At 49.6% G+C, this 22893-nt stretch overlaps 3 protein-coding genes across 4 annotated transcripts; 2 read left to right on the forward strand and 1 right to left on the reverse strand.

Annotated features, from left to right (window-relative positions):
* The first annotated feature begins 504 nt into the window (after window positions 1-504).
* Window positions 505-14607, forward strand: LOC135395041 (kelch-like protein 8). 2 transcript variants are annotated; one of them, XM_064626217.1, is made up of 10 exons: window positions 505-578; window positions 6788-7015; window positions 7865-8233; window positions 8923-9190; window positions 9292-9435; window positions 9488-9599; window positions 10215-10383; window positions 10491-10650; window positions 12900-13101; window positions 14183-14607. In XM_064626217.1, exons 2-10 carry the CDS (start codon window positions 6803-6805, stop codon window positions 14274-14276), a joined length of 1731 nt encoding a protein of 576 aa, XP_064482287.1. In that variant the 5' UTR covers window positions 505-578; window positions 6788-6802; the 3' UTR covers window positions 14277-14607. The 2 variants fall into 2 exon arrangements, with proteins under 2 accessions (XP_064482287.1, XP_064482286.1); XM_064626216.1 differs by lacking the exon at window positions 505-578 and having other exon boundaries at window positions 6763-7015.
* Window positions 4403-5626, forward strand: LOC135395964 (uncharacterized protein K02A2.6-like). The gene has a single exon (XM_064627048.1). It carries the CDS (start codon window positions 4403-4405, stop codon window positions 5624-5626), a length of 1224 nt encoding a protein of 407 aa, XP_064483118.1.
* A 1841-nt stretch (window positions 14608-16448) lies between the features above and the next one.
* LOC135395043 (protein SGT1 homolog) lies at window positions 16449-21574 on the reverse strand. The gene is made up of 10 exons (XM_064626218.1): window positions 21378-21574; window positions 21263-21311; window positions 21103-21193; window positions 20794-20863; window positions 20566-20727; window positions 19903-19999; window positions 19734-19841; window positions 17735-17831; window positions 17511-17671; window positions 16449-16559 (listed from the first exon to the last, which is right to left on the reverse strand). The coding sequence occupies exons 1-10, from the start codon at window positions 21404-21406 to the stop codon at window positions 16455-16457; spliced, it is 969 nt and encodes a 322-aa protein (XP_064482288.1). The 5' UTR covers window positions 21407-21574; the 3' UTR covers window positions 16449-16454.
* Between the last annotated feature and the right edge of the window lie 1319 nt (window positions 21575-22893).

The following is a 22893-nucleotide window of genomic DNA, read 5'->3' on the forward strand; positions in this document are numbered from 1 at the left end:
AGTTGTTGTACTACTTTGTTTACGCTCTCCGTGAATTTGAAAACACAGAGAAACAGGAGGAAACTAGCAGAAAGATAAGTCAGAATCCTTTGTTGTATACTTGGATGATATGATACAAAGGCCACATAAAGACTAAATGGCACTCGAAATATGGTGGATAGTCCACACATATTCGTAAACGTACAGACGAGCGAAAGGCATATCACAGAAAGACGACGATGCCTGTGCTGTTTATTTACGCTGGGTTTACGGGAAGTCCCCCCGAGTGCAACAACTGGAACCTATACTGAACACTGAGAGTCAAAGAGTGTCAATGTCATGGTCACCAGCCACGGAAAAAGGGGCACTCAAAACGTCTAAATTTAAAATTCTCTCGACTCCCGGGACCTGCCGTATGGGACAAGGCACTCGGGGGCGGCTGCCCCTCTCGCCCTGCAATCTGCCCCCGTCGCTCTGTCTGTATGATGGGTCGTGAGCTCCTTCCTAGGGAAGAAACGATCGATAGTTTTCCCTAGGGTGACGGAGAAGGTGGTACTATTTTGGGCTTCCTCGTCACAACCGGCTCTCAAGCGTCGCAGGTACGTATAATATATTCTCTGAAAACCTCGTGATGGCTGTCGGTTACATGGCGCTCACGTGAGTGAGTGAGTGAGGCTATCGCTTTACGTCCAATGTTCGTCTGCTCCATTTCGCGCACCGTCCTCGTAATGTGAGATGCGACCGGAAGTGGCTTCTCAAATTCTCGCAGACGACCGAATTTTATCCCAGCGAGGATTCCGGCGGCGCCTGCGATGGAGATCTGCTTCCTTTACGATGCGGAAAGTTTCGAGAGGGATAACCACGGGAAGAATTGCACCGAGAGAAAAACGCGGGAGCTCATGGTTTGGAAACTAGTGTTGAGTATGGGGTTGAGGAAGAATTGCACATTGCGTGAATTATCGAAGAATGCACAACTGTGGCGAGGGTGTCGGGAAAGTAACGCGGCGCATGAATTTTGCTACATGCTCAGTGTTTTCCGACGTCGTTTAGGAGCAGCACTTGAGCAAAAGAATACGTCTGAGATCGCTAGATTGTCATTGAAATGCGATTGCATTTATGAGCTCATCGCGGGCACTCTCCCACTACACTCTAAAAACTGAACTTCACCGCATAGTATTCTCTTCGCCAACCGCTGCCACGAATGATAGGGTTATCGCTTTCTGATTCGAGGAGAGAGAAAGGCATACGCCTTTTTGTGTCAATTATCGTATATCCAAATTGCCACAAAAAGGCGTTCGCCCCTCTCTCTTCGAATCAGAAGCGATAACCCTATATCATTCGTGGCAATGGTTGGCGCAGAGCGTGATATGCGGTGAAGTTCAGTTTTTAATGTGTGTGGACAGCAGAGGCCTGCGGAGACAGAAGTACCCGACGTACTTGGCATCTTGTCTTGGCAAATACCTTCCTTATCCATATGGCCCTGATGGAGACAGAATCTATAGCACGTCCCGTGCGGGTTGTGGAAATTTTATCGCCGCCGCCTAGATGGTAGACAATTCCATGATGAAGTCCGCGAACCAGTTGTTCTGGGACCTCTCTCATATCCTTGTAGTCCACTTCTACGACGCATAGATGGGGTAACTTGGCCAATCATCCTGGCGATTACCGCGGACTACCAGTCATACTACTAGTCATACGTCGTAATGCTTATTCGCAGATGTCATAGTTAGGAACCTTTGAACACCCACACAGTGCGCAACGTCCGTCTCCAGAAAAGAAGATGTAGTAGGAGGTGGGGGTTTGCACTTTGTCCCCCTCCCCTTGGAACAAACCCTGGGAACGCCCATGATCTTCCCCAAACATCATACCCCATCTCTACGACGCATACGTCACGTGTACGGCAGCGGCTACGAGGTGTTCTACCTTGTCTACTTTGAGAGTGACTATCTTGATTGCTAAGGTAGTTTCGCCATTTCTCGAGTAGATCGCGTAACTGGGGACGGGAGAGGGGAAAACTAATGGTCACGACTATCGCAAGGGGGTTCCGTGCGTCCTGGGCCGACTTCACAGGGTACCGTGCCGACATTTGTCTCGAAGCTTCTGAGAAAAGCCCAGGAAAAGCTTCTGTAGCAGCACCGCCATCGGTTGCTCGCAGCACTGCGCGCGACCCGAGCTTTCGTTTTCGGTTCATCGCCATTAACCGTCATTAAAACCCATCAACCTCAGTAGAGCCTGGTCGCCTCCTTTTCTCGCTCTACAACTGGTGACCCGAACAAGCGTTCCATCGTTCCACCATCATGAACGGTGACCACCACTCCACCGCTTGAAGCTTCCGTGGCACCGCTCCGCCTTTCTCCATCTCAGACCCTTAGCTGTGGTTCGCGCAGGCGGAGGTTCTCTTCAACGGACGTCACATCACATCTCAGGCATCAAGGTTTGGCTACGACATCGCAAACCTTCCTCCCGAGGCTGCGGCGGAAGTCTGCGATCTAATCATCCATCCTCATGCCGAGTTGCCCTATGACACCTTAAGGGACGAGTTGATTCGCCGTACGTCTGCTTCTGAGAAGCGTCGTTTGCAGCTGCTTCTCAACAGTGAAGAGCTCGGCGATTGGCGGCGGACACAGCTACTACGCCGCATGCGCGACCTCGCTGGCAACTCTAATACGGACAATTCAATACTACGCGAACTTTTCTTACAACGTTTACCCCACAATGTACGCACGATCTTGGCAGCCAGCGAAAACTCCCGCGTGGATGACTTGGCGAAGATGGCGGACAGAATTCCGGATTTCACTGGCCTCCCACCGCCAGGTGCCGTTGCCGCTCCCCTCCACCTGTGGACGTTGGCAACGTTGCGTTGGCCAACAAGTCGAGCATATCAACTTACGGCCAACGCTCCGTCGCCCTTGACCTTGGCCTGCGCGGAGTATTTCGTTGGGTTTTTACCATCGCCGACTTCCTCCACCATTTCGACTTCTTGTGGACATTCGGCGCCAGCGCCTCGTCGACATAGCCTCCGCGCATAGCCCCCAGCGCATATAGCCTAGTCCCACCATACGGCTACCGCTGTGCACTGCTTTCTCCGACATTGTCAAGGAGTTCTCCGCTGTCCTGCACCAATCGTACGCCTCTTGCCCGCCTCGCCACAGCGTCACACACCACATCGTGACACGGGGCCCGCCTGTCTACGCTCGCCCGAGACGGCTGGCCCCCGAACGCCTTGTCATTGTGAAGAGGGAATTTGAGCACATGCTCGAACTGGGGATCATTCGACCTTCATCCAGCCCATGGTCTTCCGCTCTCCACATGGTGTCCAAAACACCTGGTGAATGGCGCTCATGTGGGGACTATCGTGCACTCAACATCGTCGCGGTACCGGGCAGATACCTGCTTCCCTATATCCGGTACTTCACGGCGAACCTTGACGGAGCGACCGTCTTCTCTAAGATAGACCTTATCAAAGCCTATCACCAGATTCCCGTGCATCCCCATGTCATCCCGAAGACGGCTATAACCACTCCTTTTGGCCTCTTCGAATACGTGCGGATGCCATTTGGTCAGCGTAATGCCGCGCAGATATTCCAACGATTTATCAACGAAGTGCTCCGCGGCCTGGACTTCACATTCGCATACATGGATGACATCCTCGTCGCAAGTCCATCTCCGGAAGCTCATCGCGCCCATCTGCGAGACTTGTTCTCGCGCCTTGAGGGACTACAGAGTCTCCGTCAATGCCGCGAAGTGCGAGTTTGGCGTTACCACCCTTACCTTCCTGGGACACACACCATCACCCCGGAAGGCATCCGGCCACTCGCATCTAAGGTCCAGGCCATCCGAGACTTTCCTACCCCTACCTCTCGCAAAGGGCTCCGTTCGTTCCTCGGCCTCGTGACCTTCTACCGACGTTTTGTGCCTCGGTATGCTGCCTTGCTCCAACCTCTCTACGCCGTTCTCGGCGCTGACCATCCCAAAGAGGTTCGTGCTGCCCCTCTGGAGTGGACACCAGCAGCAGAACGCGCGTTCGCAGAGGTCAAGCAGGCCTTGGCAGATGCTGTGTTGCTATCCTCGTCCTGACGCCGACACTGCGTTGTTCGTCGACGTCTCTATAGTGCTGCTGTCGGCGCCATCTTGCAGCAGCGTCAGGATGGCCACTGGAAACCTCTCGGTTTCTTTTCCCAACGCCTCTCGCCAGCAGAAACACTCTTCAGCACCTTCGGGCGTGAGCTCCTCGCAGCCTACCTGGCATGCAGACACTACCGCCATTTTCTCGAGGGCCGCCCGTTTGTGCTGTATACAGACCACAAGCCTCTCATGTTCGGCCTGCGATCGACGTTCGGCAACCACTCGCCTCGTGAAACCCGCCACATGTGCTACATCTTGGAATTCACGACAGATGTACGCCACGTCGCCGGCGAAGACAATGCCGCTCTCGACGCGCTCTCGCGGCCAGACGTTAATGCTCTCCATCCGCCCCCGGCGGTTGATTTGGACGGCATCGCCCAAGCGCAACAGGCTGATCAAGAGCTCGCCGATCTTCGTTCATCCCCCGCCTCATCCACCACTTTTCGCGAAACTTCGCACCTCACTCCTCGGTTCGACGGCGAGACTATGGTGCGACACATCTACTGGCACCCCGGGTCCTTTCGTTCCGCTGGACTTTCGCCGGCCTGTTTTCAACGCCCTCCACTCGCTGTCCCACCCTGGCGTGTGCGGAACGCAGAAGATCGTCGCTGAGCGCTACATATGGCCTCGAATGAATGCCGACGTCCGTGCCTGGGCGCGCGCCTGCCTTGCCTGCCGGCGGTCCAAAATCAACCGCTACACCATCTCGCCTCCATCGCGGTTCCTTCCGCCAGACGCTCGTTTCGACGAGGTACACATCGACCTGGTCAGCCCGCTTCCTCCGGCCAAGGGCTACCGCTACCTCCTCTCTTGCATCGACCGGTTTACCCGCTGGCCGGAGGTAACGCCGATTCCTGACATCACGGCAGAAACAGTGGCCCACGCATTCTTCTTCTCCTGGGTTTCACGATTCGGCGTCCCATCCACTGTCACCACGGACAGAGGACGCCAGTTTGAATGGGCCCTCTTCCGTCACTTGTGCTTCGCTCTCGGAACCCATCACATCCGAATCACGGCCCACCATCCGCCTGCCAACGGCCTGGTCGAGCGTCTTCATTGGCAGCTCAAGGCTTCCCTTCGCGCCACTGACCACAGCGACACAACATGGCCCGAGCGTCTTCCCTTCGTCCTGCTTGGCCTTCGCGCCGCGATCCGCCAGGACGGCTGCAGCGCGCCCCACAATGGTCTACGGCTGCAAGGAGCGTTCTTCACCCCCTCGGCCCCGCTCTCTCCCCGACCCCTCCTCGTACGTCGACCGTCTCCGCCAGCTCTTCCAGGACTTCAAGCCCACACCTACCCGCTCCGGTCCCGCAACAGGCGTGTTCGTGAGCCCCGCCCTTCCTCAATTCTTATACTGTGGTCAACGACAGGCTCAAGCCCGCATTGCTGGAGTCGGCACCGCCTGTATCACCCGCTCCGCCCTCCCTCCCTCCGCACTCAACTCCTGTCTCCGGCCTTTCTACCCCTTCACGTCGGGTACATTGGGCCCCGCCGCCTCGGGTCCACCTCCTGCCTTCCTTGACTCCAGCGCCCGAGCTTCACACTGCCCTCTTCGCCGGTTTTGTCATCCGCCACGGAGGGAGCCCTGTAGCAGCAGCGTCATCTTCATCACCAGCACCGCCATCCGTTGCGCGCATACTTTCGTTTTCGGTTCATCGCCATTAACCGTCATTAAAGCCATCAACCTCAGTAGAGCCTGGTCGCCCCTTTTCTCGCTCTACACTTCCATACAGCATAGCTGTCGCCCGGATTCGAACCCTGGCCACCTCCCAGTCTCGGCGTGTAACGCCATCATAGCTATATGGGAGCTCTCACGACCGTTTTGTAGCCGCGATTGAACACGTGATCTCCAAACAGCAGCCAATGAGTGCAGGGCTTACGCTGTGACATACTCAGCCTCAAGAAAACTTACCGGGGCGTCCATGCACTTTTCGCCTCCGGAGGGACAAGTGGGAAAAGTGCCCCCCCTCCCCCCATTACTCTTGCTTCCCGAAAGGTCTCTCATTTGCGACCGTTTAGGCGGGCCCAGGGGGGGGGGTGCCCCTCCCCCAGTAGACGCCGGCCCTCCCCGAAGGGATCGTTCATAAATGCTACTGCATTTAATGCGTGCATCTGTCTGCAAGCGAACGGTACAGCGTCACATGCACCTCAGTTTAGCGTGGAGTCCCTCGACAAAATCCAGGCCCGTACTCGCCATATCGTATTTATCCGATAAAGCTCCCCGTTTGCAGCTTGGCTTGGCACGGTGCTCCTCGGAAAGAAGTCGTCGTTCCCCATCTGAGATTTTCCGTCCGATAGCAGCTACATATTACATCACAACCACATTCGTTGGGACAGTGGGGTAGCTTCCTTTAGTAAAAGTACCCAACCTCTCATTGCCTCACCAGGTACCGTTCAAAAGTTTGCCGGGACACTACGATCCAATCTGCGCGTACTTATAGCCGTCCACCGGGGTCTTCTTGCATCTTAGTGGTCCTCAGTGTCTAGTATCACATACATTCACCCCACATGCACTACATGTCATTGTAGGGTTAAACACGGCAAAAACCCAGAAATGTAAGAACGCTAAAAATGGTAACTGGAAGGCTTCCAGTGTAGTTGATGAAGTGCATCCGTGCCAAATGGGCAATGAAAGCTTCCTCCAGAGTCAGATGACCGTCTTTGCTCATGGTTTGCCTTCAAGGAAGTCCATCAAGTGATGGAAGAAGAGGTGAACAGTCGTTTCCGGGCAGTCGACATGGCGGGTCGGACATTCGAACGTCTTCAGCAGTTCTGGCAACAGAACGAACTGTGCGACGTGCACGTTCGTGTAGGGGAGCGCGCTTGGCGCTGTCATCGGCTGGTGCTGGCTAGTTGTTCACCCTACTTCCACGCCATGTTCACAGCACCACTCATCGAGAGCCAACAACACGTAAGTCCATGATTTCAAAAAGTCTTCTCTCCACGGAGGTTCGAGTAGGTGAGCGTCCTTTGGATATATTTTCTCCTGGACGCCACCATACTGAAAGCGCAGCCCGTCTCGCCGGGGGAACATGTTGAAAACCTTGAAAACAGTTGACCGCACAAGCGAGAGAGAAGGAAAGCACACGGGCCGTGTGCTTTCCTCCTCCCTGGTTTGTGCTGGCTCCAAAAGCGCTGGGTGTGAGGCTGGCTGGAAAACGTTGTATAGAAACCTTAGTGAAAAGAAACGAAAGCTGGGCGGGGAAAACGAATTTATGATGACGTCGTATCCATGTTCAAATGGCACATTCGTCCAGCCGGCCGTTGGGTAAAATAAGGAGCGCATTTGACATGCATCCAGACGCAAGCCGTCTTTTCTCTACGGACTCACTTCGGATTTGTCAAGTGAGAACGGAACGAAGGTCACGTGCTAACGAGAACCAATAGGAATGCATTCCAATGTCGGAGCTCGACGTCCAAGTTTCCTCAAGGGCTTCAATCTCGGCTTCGCGCAGAAAAACTGCTTTGCCGCACATAATGCAATGGACCACGTCACTGGCCTAGCCAGAAGGGGGAGGGGTTCAAACCCCCGAAGTGGTACTCTGGTAGTGCATTTCGGAGAAGGAAACGAGATGAAATCCTCCTCTCCCACGTAAAGTCCCCATAGAACCCCTCCCGAAATATTTTCCTGGCCACGCCGCTGAACCACGTATATGAAGCTTTTTCGAAACAATACGGTGTGCTACGGTTAATTGCTTCAACAACACAAGATCCAGCGTATATATTGGCCTCTGCTTGAAATGAAGGTTCTTTTGTGCAGGAAGTGACCATTGGAGACATCGAGGAACATGCCATGGATCAAGTGATTCGATTCGCTTATACGGGCTCCGTTGACCTCTCGGTGGAGAACGTGCAGGCTCTGCTTCACGCTGCTTCCGTGCTTCAATTGGACACCCTGGCTGCGGCCACATCGGACTTCGTGCGAAGCCACTTGCTGCCCACAAATGCCTTAGCCGTTGCCCAGTTCTCAGAGTTGCATGGACTCTACGATTTGTCGGCGGACGCCGATAAGTTTGTGCGAAGGAACTTTCTTCAAGTGGCAAGCACGCAGGAGTTCTTGGCTGTAGATGCTGAACACCTGTCGAGGTTGTTGGACGCTCCCGACCTGAATGTCGTCTCAGAAGCTCAGGTGGGAACTTGTTTTCGTTATTCACAATAGGTTCAACCCATTATTTGGGCAGTATTCACGCTACTAGATTATATTCCGTGCTATCTCCCTCGTGACTAGGCAGTTGAAATTTGAAAGGCAAAAGCTGGCTGTGTACAGCTCCCATCAAAACATTTGCGCAAGCACGTCTCTAGTGCACAGACTGCACAAAAATCCTAATTGAACGAGGCGACACGTTGTAGCGAGCAAATAGTCACCTCTAGCTGGGGGAAGGCTGCACCTAACAACACTTTATCTCGGCCACTATAGACAGAGAGATGTTTCAGAGAATAGGGTGCTAACGACACGGTTCCTGGTGTTGCGCTTAATTTGTACTCGGCAGATCACCATAACGATGCTGAATTATCCTTTATACCAGTGGCGTAGCCAGGGGTGAGGGTTCACCTCCCCCCGAACTCGGTTGTGCATTTAGGGAAGGGAAAACTGGGGTGAAATCCTCTTCCCCGTGTAAAGTTCCCAAAGAACTCGTCCCAAAATACTTTTCTGGCTGTACGCGACAGCATTTGTAAAACGAATGTGGGCGACGTTTAGATCAATGCTGCCTGAGCTAAGAGCATTCAGGTGTGACGTTTATTATTATTATTCATCGTTTGGAAGCCGCCGACACTCTCTCAGGAAAATCATAAAAGTATACCCCTTCAACAAAACAGGTGTACGAAGCAGTGATGCGGTGGCTCAAGGCAGATCAGGTGACCCGATTGGCTCACTTGGCCTCGGTACTGGAACGCGTCCGTCTGACCCAACTGCCTCCTGCCCTTCTGCGGCGCCTTACACAGGCAGAAGAGAGTGTGCGAAATTCGCTTCGCTGCAGGGACCTACTAGACGAAGCACGTGACCAGCAGCTCTGGAAGGCTGCCCTACTGTCAGGACCAGCTCCCGCCAAGGGACCACGCACCAGGCCGCGATACAGCTACGCAGGTCTCAAACAGCTTTGAAATTGGTGTGCAAGGCCAGTGATCAATGAGGAGTGAACATATACACGGGCATGCTTGTGGCCAATTTACTGCTTCGTGTTGCAGGTGTGTTGTTTTGCGTGGGTGGCCGCGATCCAAGTGGAGATCCCTCGTCTTCCATCGAAGTGTACAATATTCTGGAGGACAGATGGTTCAAGGTTGCAGACATGATTACCAGGCGGAGGCACGTCGGTGCCGTGTCTGCAGGAGGTACTCTTTAGTGCCGCATATTATAGGCGTTACAAGTAGCCTTTTTAAACAGGAAAGGTGTACGCTGTCGGAGGCAGTGACGACAAGCACCACTTAGCCAGCGCAGAGGTGTACGACCCGACTGGCAACTTGTGGAAACCCTTGGCTTCCATGAGCATTCCCAGGTGAGCCCGTTATGTAAAGGCCGTCAGTACACCCATAGACGTTTCAATTTCGATGCAAATTTATTTCATCCTCACGTTGTCAGTCACATCTGCACAAAATGGAATATATTCGACGAAGAAAATTTTCAAAATGTGCCGATTTGCTTGTTGACACAAAAGAAGGAAACTTGGAGGAAGGGGGGGATCTGTAGGGTTTATTCGCACGACATCACCCCCTAGCTTTGAAAAGATGAGAACACTATCACAATGGAGACACGGCTAACTTTGATTTCGTTCGCTGCACTGTTTAGAAGACGTCGAAAATGACTCGGATGTTGCAAAAATAACATTCACGTGCTAGAAATGAAGGCTGAACGTTGAAAATGGACCCTTCCGAATTGTATAAACCCTTCCTTTCCATCGTACTTGGGCCAGGTTCGGTTTGCTGGGAGTGCAGACGAGTCATTTGACATTTTCCCGGATAGTAGTAGATCCCAAGGCGGCTCAGATCGAAGACAGGAGGATGCCGATTCCGAGTGGACGTATCGGGTCCCTGTCTCTAACCTCCGTCTGGACTACGTGTGCACCAACAACCGCTGCCTGGGTCGTCAATCATGTTCTACGATTCATACGCAGGAGAGGTTTGGGCCTCTGCCAGCTAGGAGGTCCCCTGTACGCCGTGGGAGGCATGGACGACGTCACCTTCTTCAACACCGTCGAACGATACGACATCAGCTCGGACACGTGGGCTGTGGTCGCACCCACTAGATCCCCGAGAGGAGGGGTGGCCGTCGCTGCGCTCAAGGTACCACTGTGGCCCAGTTCCTGTTCCCTAAATTACGAAAAGTTTCCAAAAAATATTTACGGAACAACCGCGTTGCAATGTCAGCGACTGACTAATGTCCTGTGCAGGGCTGTATCTACGCCGTCGGAGGGAACGTCGGTCAGATCACGCTCAACACGTGTGAGAAGTACGACCCGCACCTCAACAAGTGGACCTACGTCGCTTCTATGTCGCAACGTCGTGCTGGCGCTGGCGCTGCAGTCCTAGATGGATATATTTTTGTTGTCGGTAAAGTCACATCACTCCACTCGTTGCTTCGAGAATGCCGTTTTCCGTGGGATTTCTGGCAGCAGGGTTTCTACCCGAAAGTAATATTTCGCTCCGTTCTGGCACATAAAAGACTCAGCCTTTTTGTTTCCGTAGCAGAATTTCGTTCCAGGTTTAGTGCGAGCTATTTTCGATACCGGTTCCGGTGTGTGCCCCGCAGTTCATGCAGATTCGATTACGTTGAATTCGATTAAGTTGCGTGCTTGACTTAAAATGATCTACAACTAAAAAATATAAATAAAAATTTAGATTCGTGTCGCCCTCCCTCAATTTTCAGGGTTTCGAGTATGTATGACAGTATATATTTTGTTTCAAAAACTCTATACGAGACACACGCGTATAACCATGATCCTTGCTCCTCACCACACTTGTCCACTCCACCTGCACATACAGGGTGTCCCAGAAAACGTGTCATTGAATTATAATAAAAAAACTACGGCAACACCTAGAATCATGCGGTCAACAGCATTTGTTCTTATTAGGTTTTTGCCACCTCCTAATGTGAATGTCATGTACTCCAAGTTTAATTATGTAAACATTTGCGAACTGAACTCGGAAATTTGCCAAGTAAATGTCACTTTTTTACCCCACCAATATGAAGACCGTGCCGAATTCACTCAAATTCATGATAATTGACAGTGATATTCACGAGCTATCCCATCGGAAAAAATAGCCGAAAATCATGCTTTTCGGGGCACCGCACCATAAACGCGCGATGACTTCTTGAGCGCAATCGCTCTCAGTGCGACGAAAGGAGGTTCCGAAGCCAGCCCACAGAGTGATAGTAGAAAAAGTAACAGTTCCTAAAATTGGGAGAGGGAAAGCATTATCCCAGCGAAAGTCGGACGTGATAAGCCGTGCCTGTTTTATCTTTTTCTGCGATGTCGGGGAGGGCTGGGTTTCCAAACTCCTTTCGTCGGACTGACAAAGATTGCGCTGAAAAATTCATCGTGAGCTATTCTGTGCGACCTCCGTAGAGCATGATGTTCGGCTATTTTTTCCGATGGGATAGCTCCTGAATATCCCTGTCAATTATCATTAATTTGACTAAATTAGACACGTTCTTCACATTGGTGGGTAAAAAAGTGTCCTTTACCAGGCAAATTTCCGACTTAAGCTCGCAAAAATTTACATAATTAAACTTGCATTACACGACATTCACATGAGGAGGTGGCAAAAACCCTGTAAGAACAAATGCATTGAACGCATGACCCTAGGTGGTGTAGATTTTTTTATTATAATTCAATGACACGTTTTCTGGGACACCCTGTATACGCCTTACGTGTATTTTTCGCGGTCGCAGCAGCTTTCTGCTTGTTTTTCTCGTTATGCTGACTTGTGTGTGGTGTGTCTGGATAAGGTTAACCTACCACAAGTGCTAGTCACCAAAAATGTGACATGCACCAGCATCAATTCATTCTGGTAATGAAAACGAACATATTTTCGTTTCCCGCGTAATTAGGGTGGTTAACGCGTCTCACTTCTGTTAACAAACCATGGTTGGCAGCTCCAACAGAAGGCGGCCTCAGCCCTCAGATACAATTTATCTCATCACTGCAGCGACCACAAGTACGCCGTACCGTAAAAAGATACTAAGTTGAACGCTGCTCGTTGTCAACGATTAAAGGGACTGTGAAATTTCCTGGATACCCCATAAAATTTTGCAGTTCTTCGCGTGTAACTTGGCTTAAATTCTCTCATAAGAAAACACGCGCCGAACATAAACGTGGCGTTCGGGAATGTCTCTTCTGTCAGACAACAACGAGCAAAAAATGATGAGTTTCGGAAAAAAGCCCACTTTCATGATGTAGTGCTCTGAAACACACCGTGTGTTCACACGAGCGACATCCTCACGGAATATTCTAGTGGAAGAAAAAGCAAAAGCACTGCTTACAGAGACGAAGTTCCGCCGCGTGTCATGTGAGCATTCACACGGTGCGGAATATCGGGAGTGGCGAACTGCGCATTTAGCAGACGACATTTGGCAGACGACACCGTCAGTGTGTTTTTCTGTCGTCTGCTACGGAATATCTTATGGCTGTGTAGCAGGATATTCCCCACGGTTAGCAGTGTATACGTGAAGACACGACATTAAACACTCGCGCTCACGTGACAGCAGAAAGCTATGACGCTTTTCTCATCTTCCGCTTCTGGGGGAATGTCGCTCGTGTGAATACACGGACAATGTAGCCAACGAGACACACTTTCAGGTGGCTTTGACAGCAACCAGCCCCTCAACTCAGCAGAGCGATACGATCCAGAGTTGGACCACTGGGTTGCCATCAGGCCAATGAACATGTGCAGGGGTGGTGTCGGTGTGGCCACACTTGCCGGTTGCCTCTACGCCGTTGGGGGCCACAATGGAAGTCAGTACCTAGATTCGGTCGAGGTGTACTCTCCCGATACTGATAGGTACGATGTTGTTCTCAATTGAACCTTTTATCTCACATCGCTAAAAATAGAGAGCCTGAGCAAAAAGGCAAAAAGCAACTTTAGAGATACTTTATTGAAAAAAAATCTGTTGAAAGGTTACCAAAATTTCTCACGTTGCCCCGTGGCAGCGGCGTACCGTGGGTTCCCAGTGCCCGGGGCTAAACGGTATCCCAAACAGGAATGCACCATCATCCAGTAGGAAGAGCTTCACTTTGAAAATATGCACACAGTATACAGCCGAAGCACACAGGATGCAATTTTACACCGGCGTGCCTCGCTTCGAACCTCGCTTCAACCACCTCCGTCTTGGAGGCGCCCAGAAGATCGTTCCAATACTGCCCAATGTTAAAAAATGTATACTTTTTCGAGCGATAAACAGTTGCACCGTTTTTATTTCCAACTTTTTTTTCTCTCTGTCGATAATTTGCGCCCCAAAAGTCTTGCTCCCTGGGCGACCGTCCCTACGACCCCCTTCACGCTACGCCACTGCCCCATGGGGAAGGCAAAGTAGAAGATATTGAGGGGAAAGTGTGTACACTCTAGAGCAGTGCACGGGCCGTATTTTTAGGCCCAGCCTTCCTTTGATTTACCCGCCCGGGCAGGGCCCGACGGCTGCGTACCTAGCCCGGGCCCGGCCCAAGCCCGAAGGATTCTAAGTTTCTCGGCCCAAGCCCGGCCCGAGAAATTTATAGGCTACCCGGCCAGGTCCAGCCCGGACCACTGTATCAGGCTGTAAAATTTGACCGTGGCTAACTAAGAGAGGGGTAACACAGCCTCGAGTCCGACCTAGGCCCGGCAATGTACGAGCAGGCCCGGGCCCATAATGGTCAAACGCAAGTCCAGCCCAGGCCCGCAAAAAGAAAGTTTCCTAGGAAACCTTTTATGCCTCTTGCCACTCCATACATCATTCACGAAAATTCTCACGACTGTTTCCTGGATGTATTTTTTATTCGCGCAGTAGAGGAATTGTATGTATTCTTATGTTGGGAATAGCTGTACGTGTCATCTACAGCAATGCCATTAATCGATTCCAACTTTTTGCACGACACGTGCGTTGCAGGTGGGAATCCTGCGCCAGCATCGCAACGGGCAGAGCAGGACCCGGCGTAACCCACTGCACCAGCACAGCGGTAGAGCTCATTCTCCCTGGCTGAGGATGTTTTTCCACCTTGAAAGAATGACACTAACGGCAGCATGAAGCTACAATGCAATGCCTAAGCAAAGCGAAAGCGAGACACCTGGAAGCCTCGCTTCCTGTGTCTCGAGGTGTTTTCACGCGAAAGCATGTCCGAGTCGGGCATATTTGGTTGTCCAACGCGACATAGACGCGAATTCATCGTTATACAACCACGTCTTTAGTGCTGTGACTATGAAAGTGAGTTGGCTTCCCACTCCTAGCTGCAGTCGGCAATGAAGGTGTCATTGCGATGGCCTTGTGTCCACGTAGTGAGAAAGAGAGGATGCGTAAAGTAGGCCTTATCTAGTGCAGATGACGTTGTGTTGTATCTTGCAAAGCGTACACCAATCACGGGACTTATTCCCCTGTGGCCGAAGATGGCAGCACGGTCACTTCTGCCATGGAAGTAGGGGAAACGTCGGAAGATTGAGATCGTGAGTGGTTAACTAAGCTGTTACTCAATACTTGCATCGATAGATGGCAGCACAGGAGGAGTTTGCAGGTATATATTGAGTTATAGTTTCCTCCCAAATTTGCGCGTAACCGGGGCTATTTATTTATTTTCTGCCGTAACGGTTACGTAACTCTGCTTTTTTTAAAGGTACACGTTCGAGACACTCGCTGAAATACTTATCGAGCGACTTGCTGAGGAAATTGTAAATATGTTGTAGTTAAACCAAACGCGAGGTTTCGTAGCAGACCCACCATGTGCACATTTCACGGCTAGGACTGAATGCTACACCTTAAGGCACGGATTCGTCCTTTAAACATTGCTGCCCTCGAAAGCATCAAACTTTTATTTTCTTGTACGTGCTACATCGGGTAATGCGATAACATTAGTACACTCAGCTTGTATAGAAGTAGGAATACTCAGCCCTTATTATTATACGTCGTGAGATGCATTTTTAAGAGTTCTTCGCTTCATGCTGGAACACTCTGGCCGTTGCACGTATTTAACTTTCGAAAACTGTCCCGTTGCATTGCAACTGCTATCTGAGATCGATAAGGGGAGCTGAAACTCGAGGGTGTCAGTCGACGTGCCTTTGCAGCGTTCAAGAACGTCACACAGGATCTCGGTCGATCTCTACATGACAGCACTTGCCCACCAATGTGCTTCGCTCTTCAATGCTCACCTTCTCATTTACAATTTCTAGGGCTTCATGCTCTGTGCCTCTAAAGTCTTTCATTTCTTATCCATTTGGCCACACAGTCACACCAGTACCGATAAACTTGTCTCCACTTCGGCGAACCTGGGTTTGTTGGTCAGAGGCACACTTCATAACTGCCCTTCACGACTTACGCTTTCCTCCCGCACGGCGGGCACGAGTGCATGCAACCAGTAACTGCGTTTGTTTTGCGTTAGTTTACGTTTCCTGCCCCTGCCGTGCTCGCCGGTGGCTTATCGCAGTGACCGCTGCGCAAAATCGGAAGTAAGTCGCACTTGCAAGTGCTTGCGACGGTTTAACTGTGCACGTACATGTCACGCGGATGCAACTGCACTGATGAAGGTCACATGTTGTGACCTATGTCAGGCATTTACCCGGGGAAACAAGCAGAAACTTTCGACTTGCTCAGCAAGCCTGGATCGGCCACAGCGAGGTAGCGTCCATATCCAACTAGTGGTAGCCAAAAAGAAAAAATTGAAGCCTCTGCTTTGACTGTTTCACGCCGAGGTTGTCTGTAGCGTAGATGGCATTGCCAAGAACAGTCAACGTAAATGACTTTCGTGGATAAATCGGACCCGAAAATGGCTAATTTGGATTGGGGAGTAAATATCGGGTGTCTCTTAAAAAAGAAAAAAATGGGGCCCCAAGTGTACTTATGGTGGTTGAAGTCTGCTTATTATTACCATCCTTAAATAACCGTGATGGGAATCTTAGTTACTCAAGAGAGTGCTGCCAGCTGAGCAGAGCTTATGAATATCAGAGTTGTAACATCGTGCAACATCTCCTAGGAATGCCCGCACGGACATATGTTAACACGCGAGAGTTCCTTTTTGGCGGATAGTCCCGACGACACAAACCTAATCACTTGCAGGCTCTCTTGTGCTGGCAACAATGAGGTGCAAATATAGACACTCCAATTTTCTGAAGAGCCAAAAAGAACGTTTACTCAGAAAAATGGTGAAACGAGAAATGTGCCAAATTCCTAACCTTCAGTTCCACTTTTTATATTCCATACAATCTGGAGGTTTAACGGGAGTTGTCTTAGAAGACACTTCTTTCCAGTTGGTGCTGAGTACAGTTCCTCCAGATTCCATCTGGAAAAAATTGAAGTCATGAGTAGTGTCTGTGTGCTGTTCACTTTTGATACGCTATGTAGAAAATAAATATAAGAAGACAACAAAGTGTCTGAAATTGTTCATGGGGTAACCAGCCCTTTGTCATCATCATCTTTCCTCAGAATCTCAGCATTAATGACACTGGGATGGATAGTGCATTTTCTTGTGCACCGAATACAATAAAAATATAAAGATGTACGCGTACCACGTGATAACAAATGTGTCCTGGGCACGAACTATTACTGTACGGACACACGCAAAACTCCCAGCACCAACTTTATTGAGAGATGATGAATGGGGAGTTTCACTCCCAGCACCAAAGTAGTTAGCTCACTCAGGGATTTTGTGCTAGTTGGCACTATTCATCATCGCCTGATTTTCCAAAAATGATGAATGGCATAGCAGCAGACTAACGACTGCAGTCATGATGATGATGATGATAATGCGCACGTAATTTCTTCTCCCCCGATAACGTGAAGTAGTGCCCCTACTGGCCACTATTGAAATTAATCGTTAACCCGGCCCTCCCGTATATTCAACTTGTCAGTATTCCGCAGCAAGCTTTAAATGCATCACCTTGCCCCGTCACTAACTCCCGGTTTTCGTGTGACATAACATCCGGTGAATGCCAACCGAAAATGGTGCAGGTTATGACGCTGAACATTCGCAAAGTCAAATGCGCAAATAAATGAATAAAAATTGGGACAAAAATCAATTTTTCCAAACAATACGGCATTCCATACACGAGTGGATGGTGGTAAGTATTTCACGAGTCAGTTACTTTCAACAGCCTCATTCACAAGCTTCATTTAACCTGACCCGGGTCCCGTCTCCATTTGTGAACGTTCGCTACTCCTACAGTAAAATCACACCTGCACGAGCTCATGCAGGTTTCGCATATTTGGGTCATAAATTTGAGGCAGCACTCACAAAAGATTTGTTCATCGCCCTCTTGACATCGTCCGATCCTTCTGCGTAAATTTTCTGGAACAGGGCATTGAGGGCGGCGTCCCCTTCCTCTACGGAGTCCTCTTCCTGTTTACAGATACGATCCCAGTTCTTTGAGCCCGCAGCAGATGCTCCTTGGGACACTGCACCAACCACACTAGTCTTTGACTGTTCCCCTCAAGCGTTGGCTAACCCGTCTGACTCACCCGTTGCCATCCGTGCACACGGCACCGTGGAGCTCTTGGGGTCTTCTTCGAGGGTTGACCACCAGATGCACTCCTCTTTCTTGGCCTGGATCTCAACCTGAATGTTGGAGTTTGTGGCATTTTTACGAATTTATTTATTTATTTATTTATTTATTTATTTATTTTGGTACCCTCAGGGCATAAGCTTTACAGAGGGGAGTGGGACAAGAAACTAAAGAAGAAACGACAGGCACATACAAGGCAATTTCAATCATAACATAAAAATGCAAAAAAAGAAAAAGAAAACACGCAGACAAGGTGGCCTAGCAAAACTAATCACTGGCAGAGTAATGAATTGCTACTGATTTCTTGAAGAGTGTAATGTCAGTTATTGATGTTAATGATGATGGCAGTTGGTTCCACTGAAGCGATGTTCTAGGTATGAAGGACTCAGAAAACGTTGTAGTTGCACAGCGATGAATACCCACTTTCTGGCTATTATCGACGCGACGCGATATGTAATGAGGTGGGAGAATGAGCGATTCCTTCAACGAAGGGTTGTGGTGATAGATTTTATGAAAGAGGTATGACGTTATGAAAGAGGTACGAATGACACAAACGTGGGGTTGATGCTGTCTTATAGGGCAGAGGAGGGGGTGATTGTGTCTCAAGTTTAAAAGAGCAGTAAAAAATGGTTTCATTCATCAAGCAGTCTATCAGAAGCAAGGTGACAAAAATGCCTTCAGCAAGCAGCCCCTTATGGGTCCCACTCAAAATTCATCCTCCCATCATTCATTCACTTACGGGCCCTCTGGTGGCCTGTCATGGGCACTACAGGTAATCCTCCTTGCACAAAAGTGGACATTATTTATTGCACAAACAGCCAAAAACTACAAATTTATGATTTTCGCTGCACTTATAAGAACCCTCTGGATGCAGAAAAACACCATAATACAACGGTGCAGGTTCTGGGACAGAAACCAAACCGAAAACCGCTTGGAACCTAATTTTTTTTTTTTTTCAGGAACCAAATCCGTACCGTAACCGGAAATGTTTGTAGTTTATTAACCAAAGCCATAAACTGAACCATGAGACATGCTTTTGCTTTCCGGTTCGTTGCAACCTGTTCAAGTCTGGAAGCGAGGCGACCAGCGAAAATTACCCGCCCGGACCTCGAGATGGGAGAAGCTCCACGTGGCAGGACTGACATGGACAAGCTCTTATGTAACAAATATATCGTAAAAAATTGTAGAGTATGTACGGTTCATATGTGGCTGCACGTCTGATACAGTCCCAAACCAAGCATCGTGACCCACTGCCATCGGCCATGAACAACTGCTCCGATGAAAATTGGTTTCCATTAGCACGATGTAGGGCAAATTCATAATCATCAATCAAGCTCGCTCGCTTTGAGCATTTTCCTACTAGTATATTGAAAGGCTTTTGTCATACCTGGCCCTTATGCTGCGTAACGCATAAAAGAAATCAATCAATACCCGTTATTAGTGTACGCTGGGATACATACTTCCAAAATATATCCCAGAAGTTCCTGCAGTGTGTACAACAGTTTTTGAGAATAACACAACGTGATCGCATGTTCCCGTGCTGACTGTTCAGCGACCATTCAGTCTGAGGTACAGGTCCTTTGACTGAAACGGATACTCGTTCCGCTATATTGGTTGCTGGTAACCATAAATAATAAAAAGGGAAGATCTTTTGGGAAAAAACCCTTTGCAAAATCTGGGAGCTGAATCGTATATTTGTTTCTGTTTCGGTCCCTGTGCAAGATCATTCAAAATGTGCTTCCACTTGGGTTAATTACGCAATTTTTTCTCTATGGAAATAATAGAAATGTACATCTCTGGGTTCAGTCTGCGATTTATGTCACAGTGGTACTCATAGTGCCAACACATATTGATTATGTTTGTGCAAAGTAACAAATTAATTGCTCGTTGCTTTAGAAAAGTTGCGATACCCACTGCAGCGATAAATCGCTCGACCCAAGTGTTTGAGAACTCACTTTTGTGGCTAGGCATTTATACGTGGTCTCCTCCGGAACGATAGAATGTGCCAGCCTGAGTGACAATTGGTAAGGCCCTCCAGATGGAAGCTGCACAGTCATGTCTACCTGGGCAAATATCATGGCCGTCACTAAAAGTTTCCGCCGATAGACGCGGAGTTACACTCACGGTCCGGCTCGTATACTCAGCGTGGACATCCTGTGGTTTCAGGTTCTTCAGCAGGATGGCAATAATAACTCGGCTTTCCGTCTGGTACCAGTCGTGCCTGGATAAGGAACATCTCGGAATATTACGGAGGGCCTCGTGCAAAAACACCATAGTCCATATGCTAGTCTCATAGTCACTACATAGACACCCTGTCCTGTACAAGCGAGTTTATGCCTTAACACTTCTCTACCAGCACTGGACAGCTGTTTCAGCTGGGACCTCATCCATAGTGCAGTACATAAACGACGGACACAGCATCAGAAGGAATGTGATGTCTTCCCATCGGCTTCTCTGCCTCTCCAGTACACTTACACGCAGAAAGTACAAACAGATGATGAGATGATGAAAAAACAAAGAGATGATGTCCAGAGAACAACAGTTGTCTCACGAAGCAAAGCATCAAATTGTCATATTGATCATTATGGCTACGAATAACGTGAGCTTATATATCAGTTCTTGCACAGGTGAGTGTATTTAGCATTGGTGATGAGATATCTTGTGCCCTGGTAGGTTCACAACTCTCCACCCACTCCAAATTGTATTCAAAATATGACTGCAAAACATTCGTGCGTCAATAATTCAGGAATTTCACTGACATCCACAGCCAGGACCTGATCCACCCACCTTATCTTGGACACGGCTTTAGCGGCAGACACAATTTTCTCAAGTTCAGCGTCACACTTGCGGGTCCACTCATCAAATAGGGATCTGTCACCGCCAGCCGAGATACCATCGAGGAATGCCGCCCTTGCCTCGCTGAAATCAGCCAGTTCAAAAGCAGCTTCCCTGGAGGTAGGAAAATGTGCTCATTTTTTGTCAGGATAACAGTTTGGATGAGAGGGGATTGCCAACCCTTTCCGGAGGAATCCTTTGGCACTTCGGCAACCTCGTTCCAAAGCAGCATCCACATCTGCTATTGTTGCTGGAAATCGACAAGTGTAGCAATCTATTATGTACAGTCTGTCTGGATGGATGCTTCAACAGCACTCGTACTGATGCCACAAAAGCAGCGCTTGGGGGGGTATTTGCATGCATTTGACGAGATATTGAGTAATCTCACAAATTTTGAGGGGGTTTCCTCCAATTCTTTTTTTTTGGGGGGGGAGGGGGGATGTAGAGAGGGCCTGGGTGAATCACTGCGCTAAAGTTTGTTCAAGTTACCTTCATGGTTGTTCAACTTGGCATTTGCATGGGACCTCTTCAAGTACGCTTCTCCATTATCCGGATCATGCTCCAATGCCTTCGTGTAGTACTGGAAAGCAACGTCGAACTCTGAACGCCCGGAAAACTTTTGCCGTGCTAATAAAAGCGGAATACTCACGTGGAGTGCTTCAGCGTAATTTTCGTCGACAAAGGCACTGTTTCCTCTACTGTAAAGGCAATGTGTACGACGTTAGCGTGCGAGCCACGAAATAGACGCAATTTGTTCTCCCAACCTCATATTGTCTTCAAGACTCTCAGCCATTTTGTCAATTTGTGGTTGCGGATGATCTGCTTGCTCTACAAATGTACCACAAGGTAGCACGCTATTACCACCTTTCAACGTATTTCGAGAAGTTTCCTATTAATCACGGAGAACACAAGCCGCCTACATAAGCTGACAACGCCATATGGCCATACTACGGCTAGCGCTTGGCTTGGTCTCGGCTACTTCCTTTCTACTCAGTGATGCCGCTTCCTGTTGTCTGCACATGGCTGGCCGCTGGCCTTGCTCATGAGTGAGTCGTGAATGATTGAGGACGCTGTAATGAGGAGGATGTAATGGGCGCCAAAGGAGTAATTTTCTGGATCGATTGCCTAATCTATGGACCGAAGTTGCCCAGTGATAAGAAAAAAAGAAAGCATAATGGAAGTAAAAAAAAAAAAATAGAAGAAAGATAGTTTCACGAAATGGAAGAATTCGGCAACACACCACGTATGTATTTTGCTTTAAAGTGCACCATCATCTAATTAGAAGTACTTTTCGGCCCATTTCTGCCAGCGCCGGCCACTTGCACAAGCAGTTCTTGAACCCTGCGCATCGCGCTTGTCGTCTGCTCCGGTGCACACATTTGAGATGGGAGCGCGAAAAACTGGTGAGACCTCCAAGAGGGGAGGGGGGGACACGAAACCCTTCACGACCGTTCGTCACACTGGAGACTGGACTCCTCCATATACCGTCCTGATGGATTGGGGAGCCCACGCCTCAACGAAGTCGAACTTATAAGCTGTGGTGTCTGAGACCGTGAGACGAGGCCTGATAGTGCAAGGACAGCATATCCCGGTGGGGGGGGGGGGGGGGGGGGGGGGGGACGTGAGTGCAGTGGCAGATCTAGCATCCTAGCCGCTTTCACTTCAGCAACAGCTCGAAACTGCACAGGATTGTATCCCAGAAAACCAAAAGCCTTTGGGCTTTTGGCTTCGATAAAGCAGATCTTCTTGCAGGTCGGTCACACTACCAGGTGCCACAGTACTTTAGTTGGAAGTATACCCAGGAACAGGGGTGGATGCTTTCAACTATAGGGCTGGTCGGCTCTTTCTATATGGGCCTTTATGCCGAGTAAACCGTTGCCTTCGGGTGATGGGCTAGTCGAGGGTCACTCTCAACAATATCCCATCTCAACCATTGTACCTGTCGCTATAGCCAAGTCAATTCACATTTGTGGCCTTTCTGGCCGGTATATTTTTTGGGGAGTTGCAGGGGGTGCTGGAAAAATCACTGCTCCTGGCAAGGCACAGAGCTCGCATCCCCTGGTGGAGAAAATTGGAAGACGTCATGAATGCTACGAAGTGATACACTACGTGCAACGCCGAAACGAAGACACACCAAGAGGTTTCCATCAGACCACGGTGCATCAGACACAGTACAGCTTCTACCTTCTCCACCCGCAGATGTCCACGGCCTCAGAAAGACAGGGACCGACACCAACGGCAGCCCTCAAGACCAGGGAACGGTAACGGTAATGGTAACGG

Source organism: Ornithodoros turicata, chromosome 5 (genome assembly GCF_037126465.1).
Source record: "Ornithodoros turicata isolate Travis chromosome 5, ASM3712646v1, whole genome shotgun sequence".
Classification (NCBI taxonomy): Eukaryota; Metazoa; Arthropoda; class Arachnida; order Ixodida; family Argasidae; genus Ornithodoros; species Ornithodoros turicata.

Bases quoted from the DNA above. Each gene is read 5' to 3' on its own strand.
- LOC135395964 (XM_064627048.1), top strand. From the start codon at position 4,403: ATGCCGCTCTCGACGCGCTCTCGCGGCCAGACGTTAATGCTCTCCATC.
- LOC135395041 (XM_064626217.1), top strand. From the start codon at position 6,803: ATGGAAGAAGAGGTGAACAGTCGTTTCCGGGCAGTCGACATGGCGGGT. The intron at 8,234-8,922 runs GTGGGAACTTGT...TCAACAAAACAG, and splicing joins ATGTCGTCTCAGAAGCTCAG to GTGTACGAAGCAGTGATGCG. The intron at 10,384-10,490 runs GTACCACTGTGG...TGTCCTGTGCAG, and splicing joins TGGCCGTCGCTGCGCTCAAG to GGCTGTATCTACGCCGTCGG.
- LOC135395043 (XM_064626218.1), bottom strand. From the start codon at position 21,406: ATGGCTGAGAGTCTTGAAGACAATATGAG. The intron at 20,864-21,102 runs GTAACTTGAACA...GTCGATTTCCAG, and splicing joins CAAGTTGAACAACCATGAAG to CAACAATAGCAGATGTGGAT. The intron at 20,728-20,793 runs GTTGGCAATCCC...TCCTACCTCCAG, and splicing joins AAAGGATTCCTCCGGAAAGG to GGAAGCTGCTTTTGAACTGG.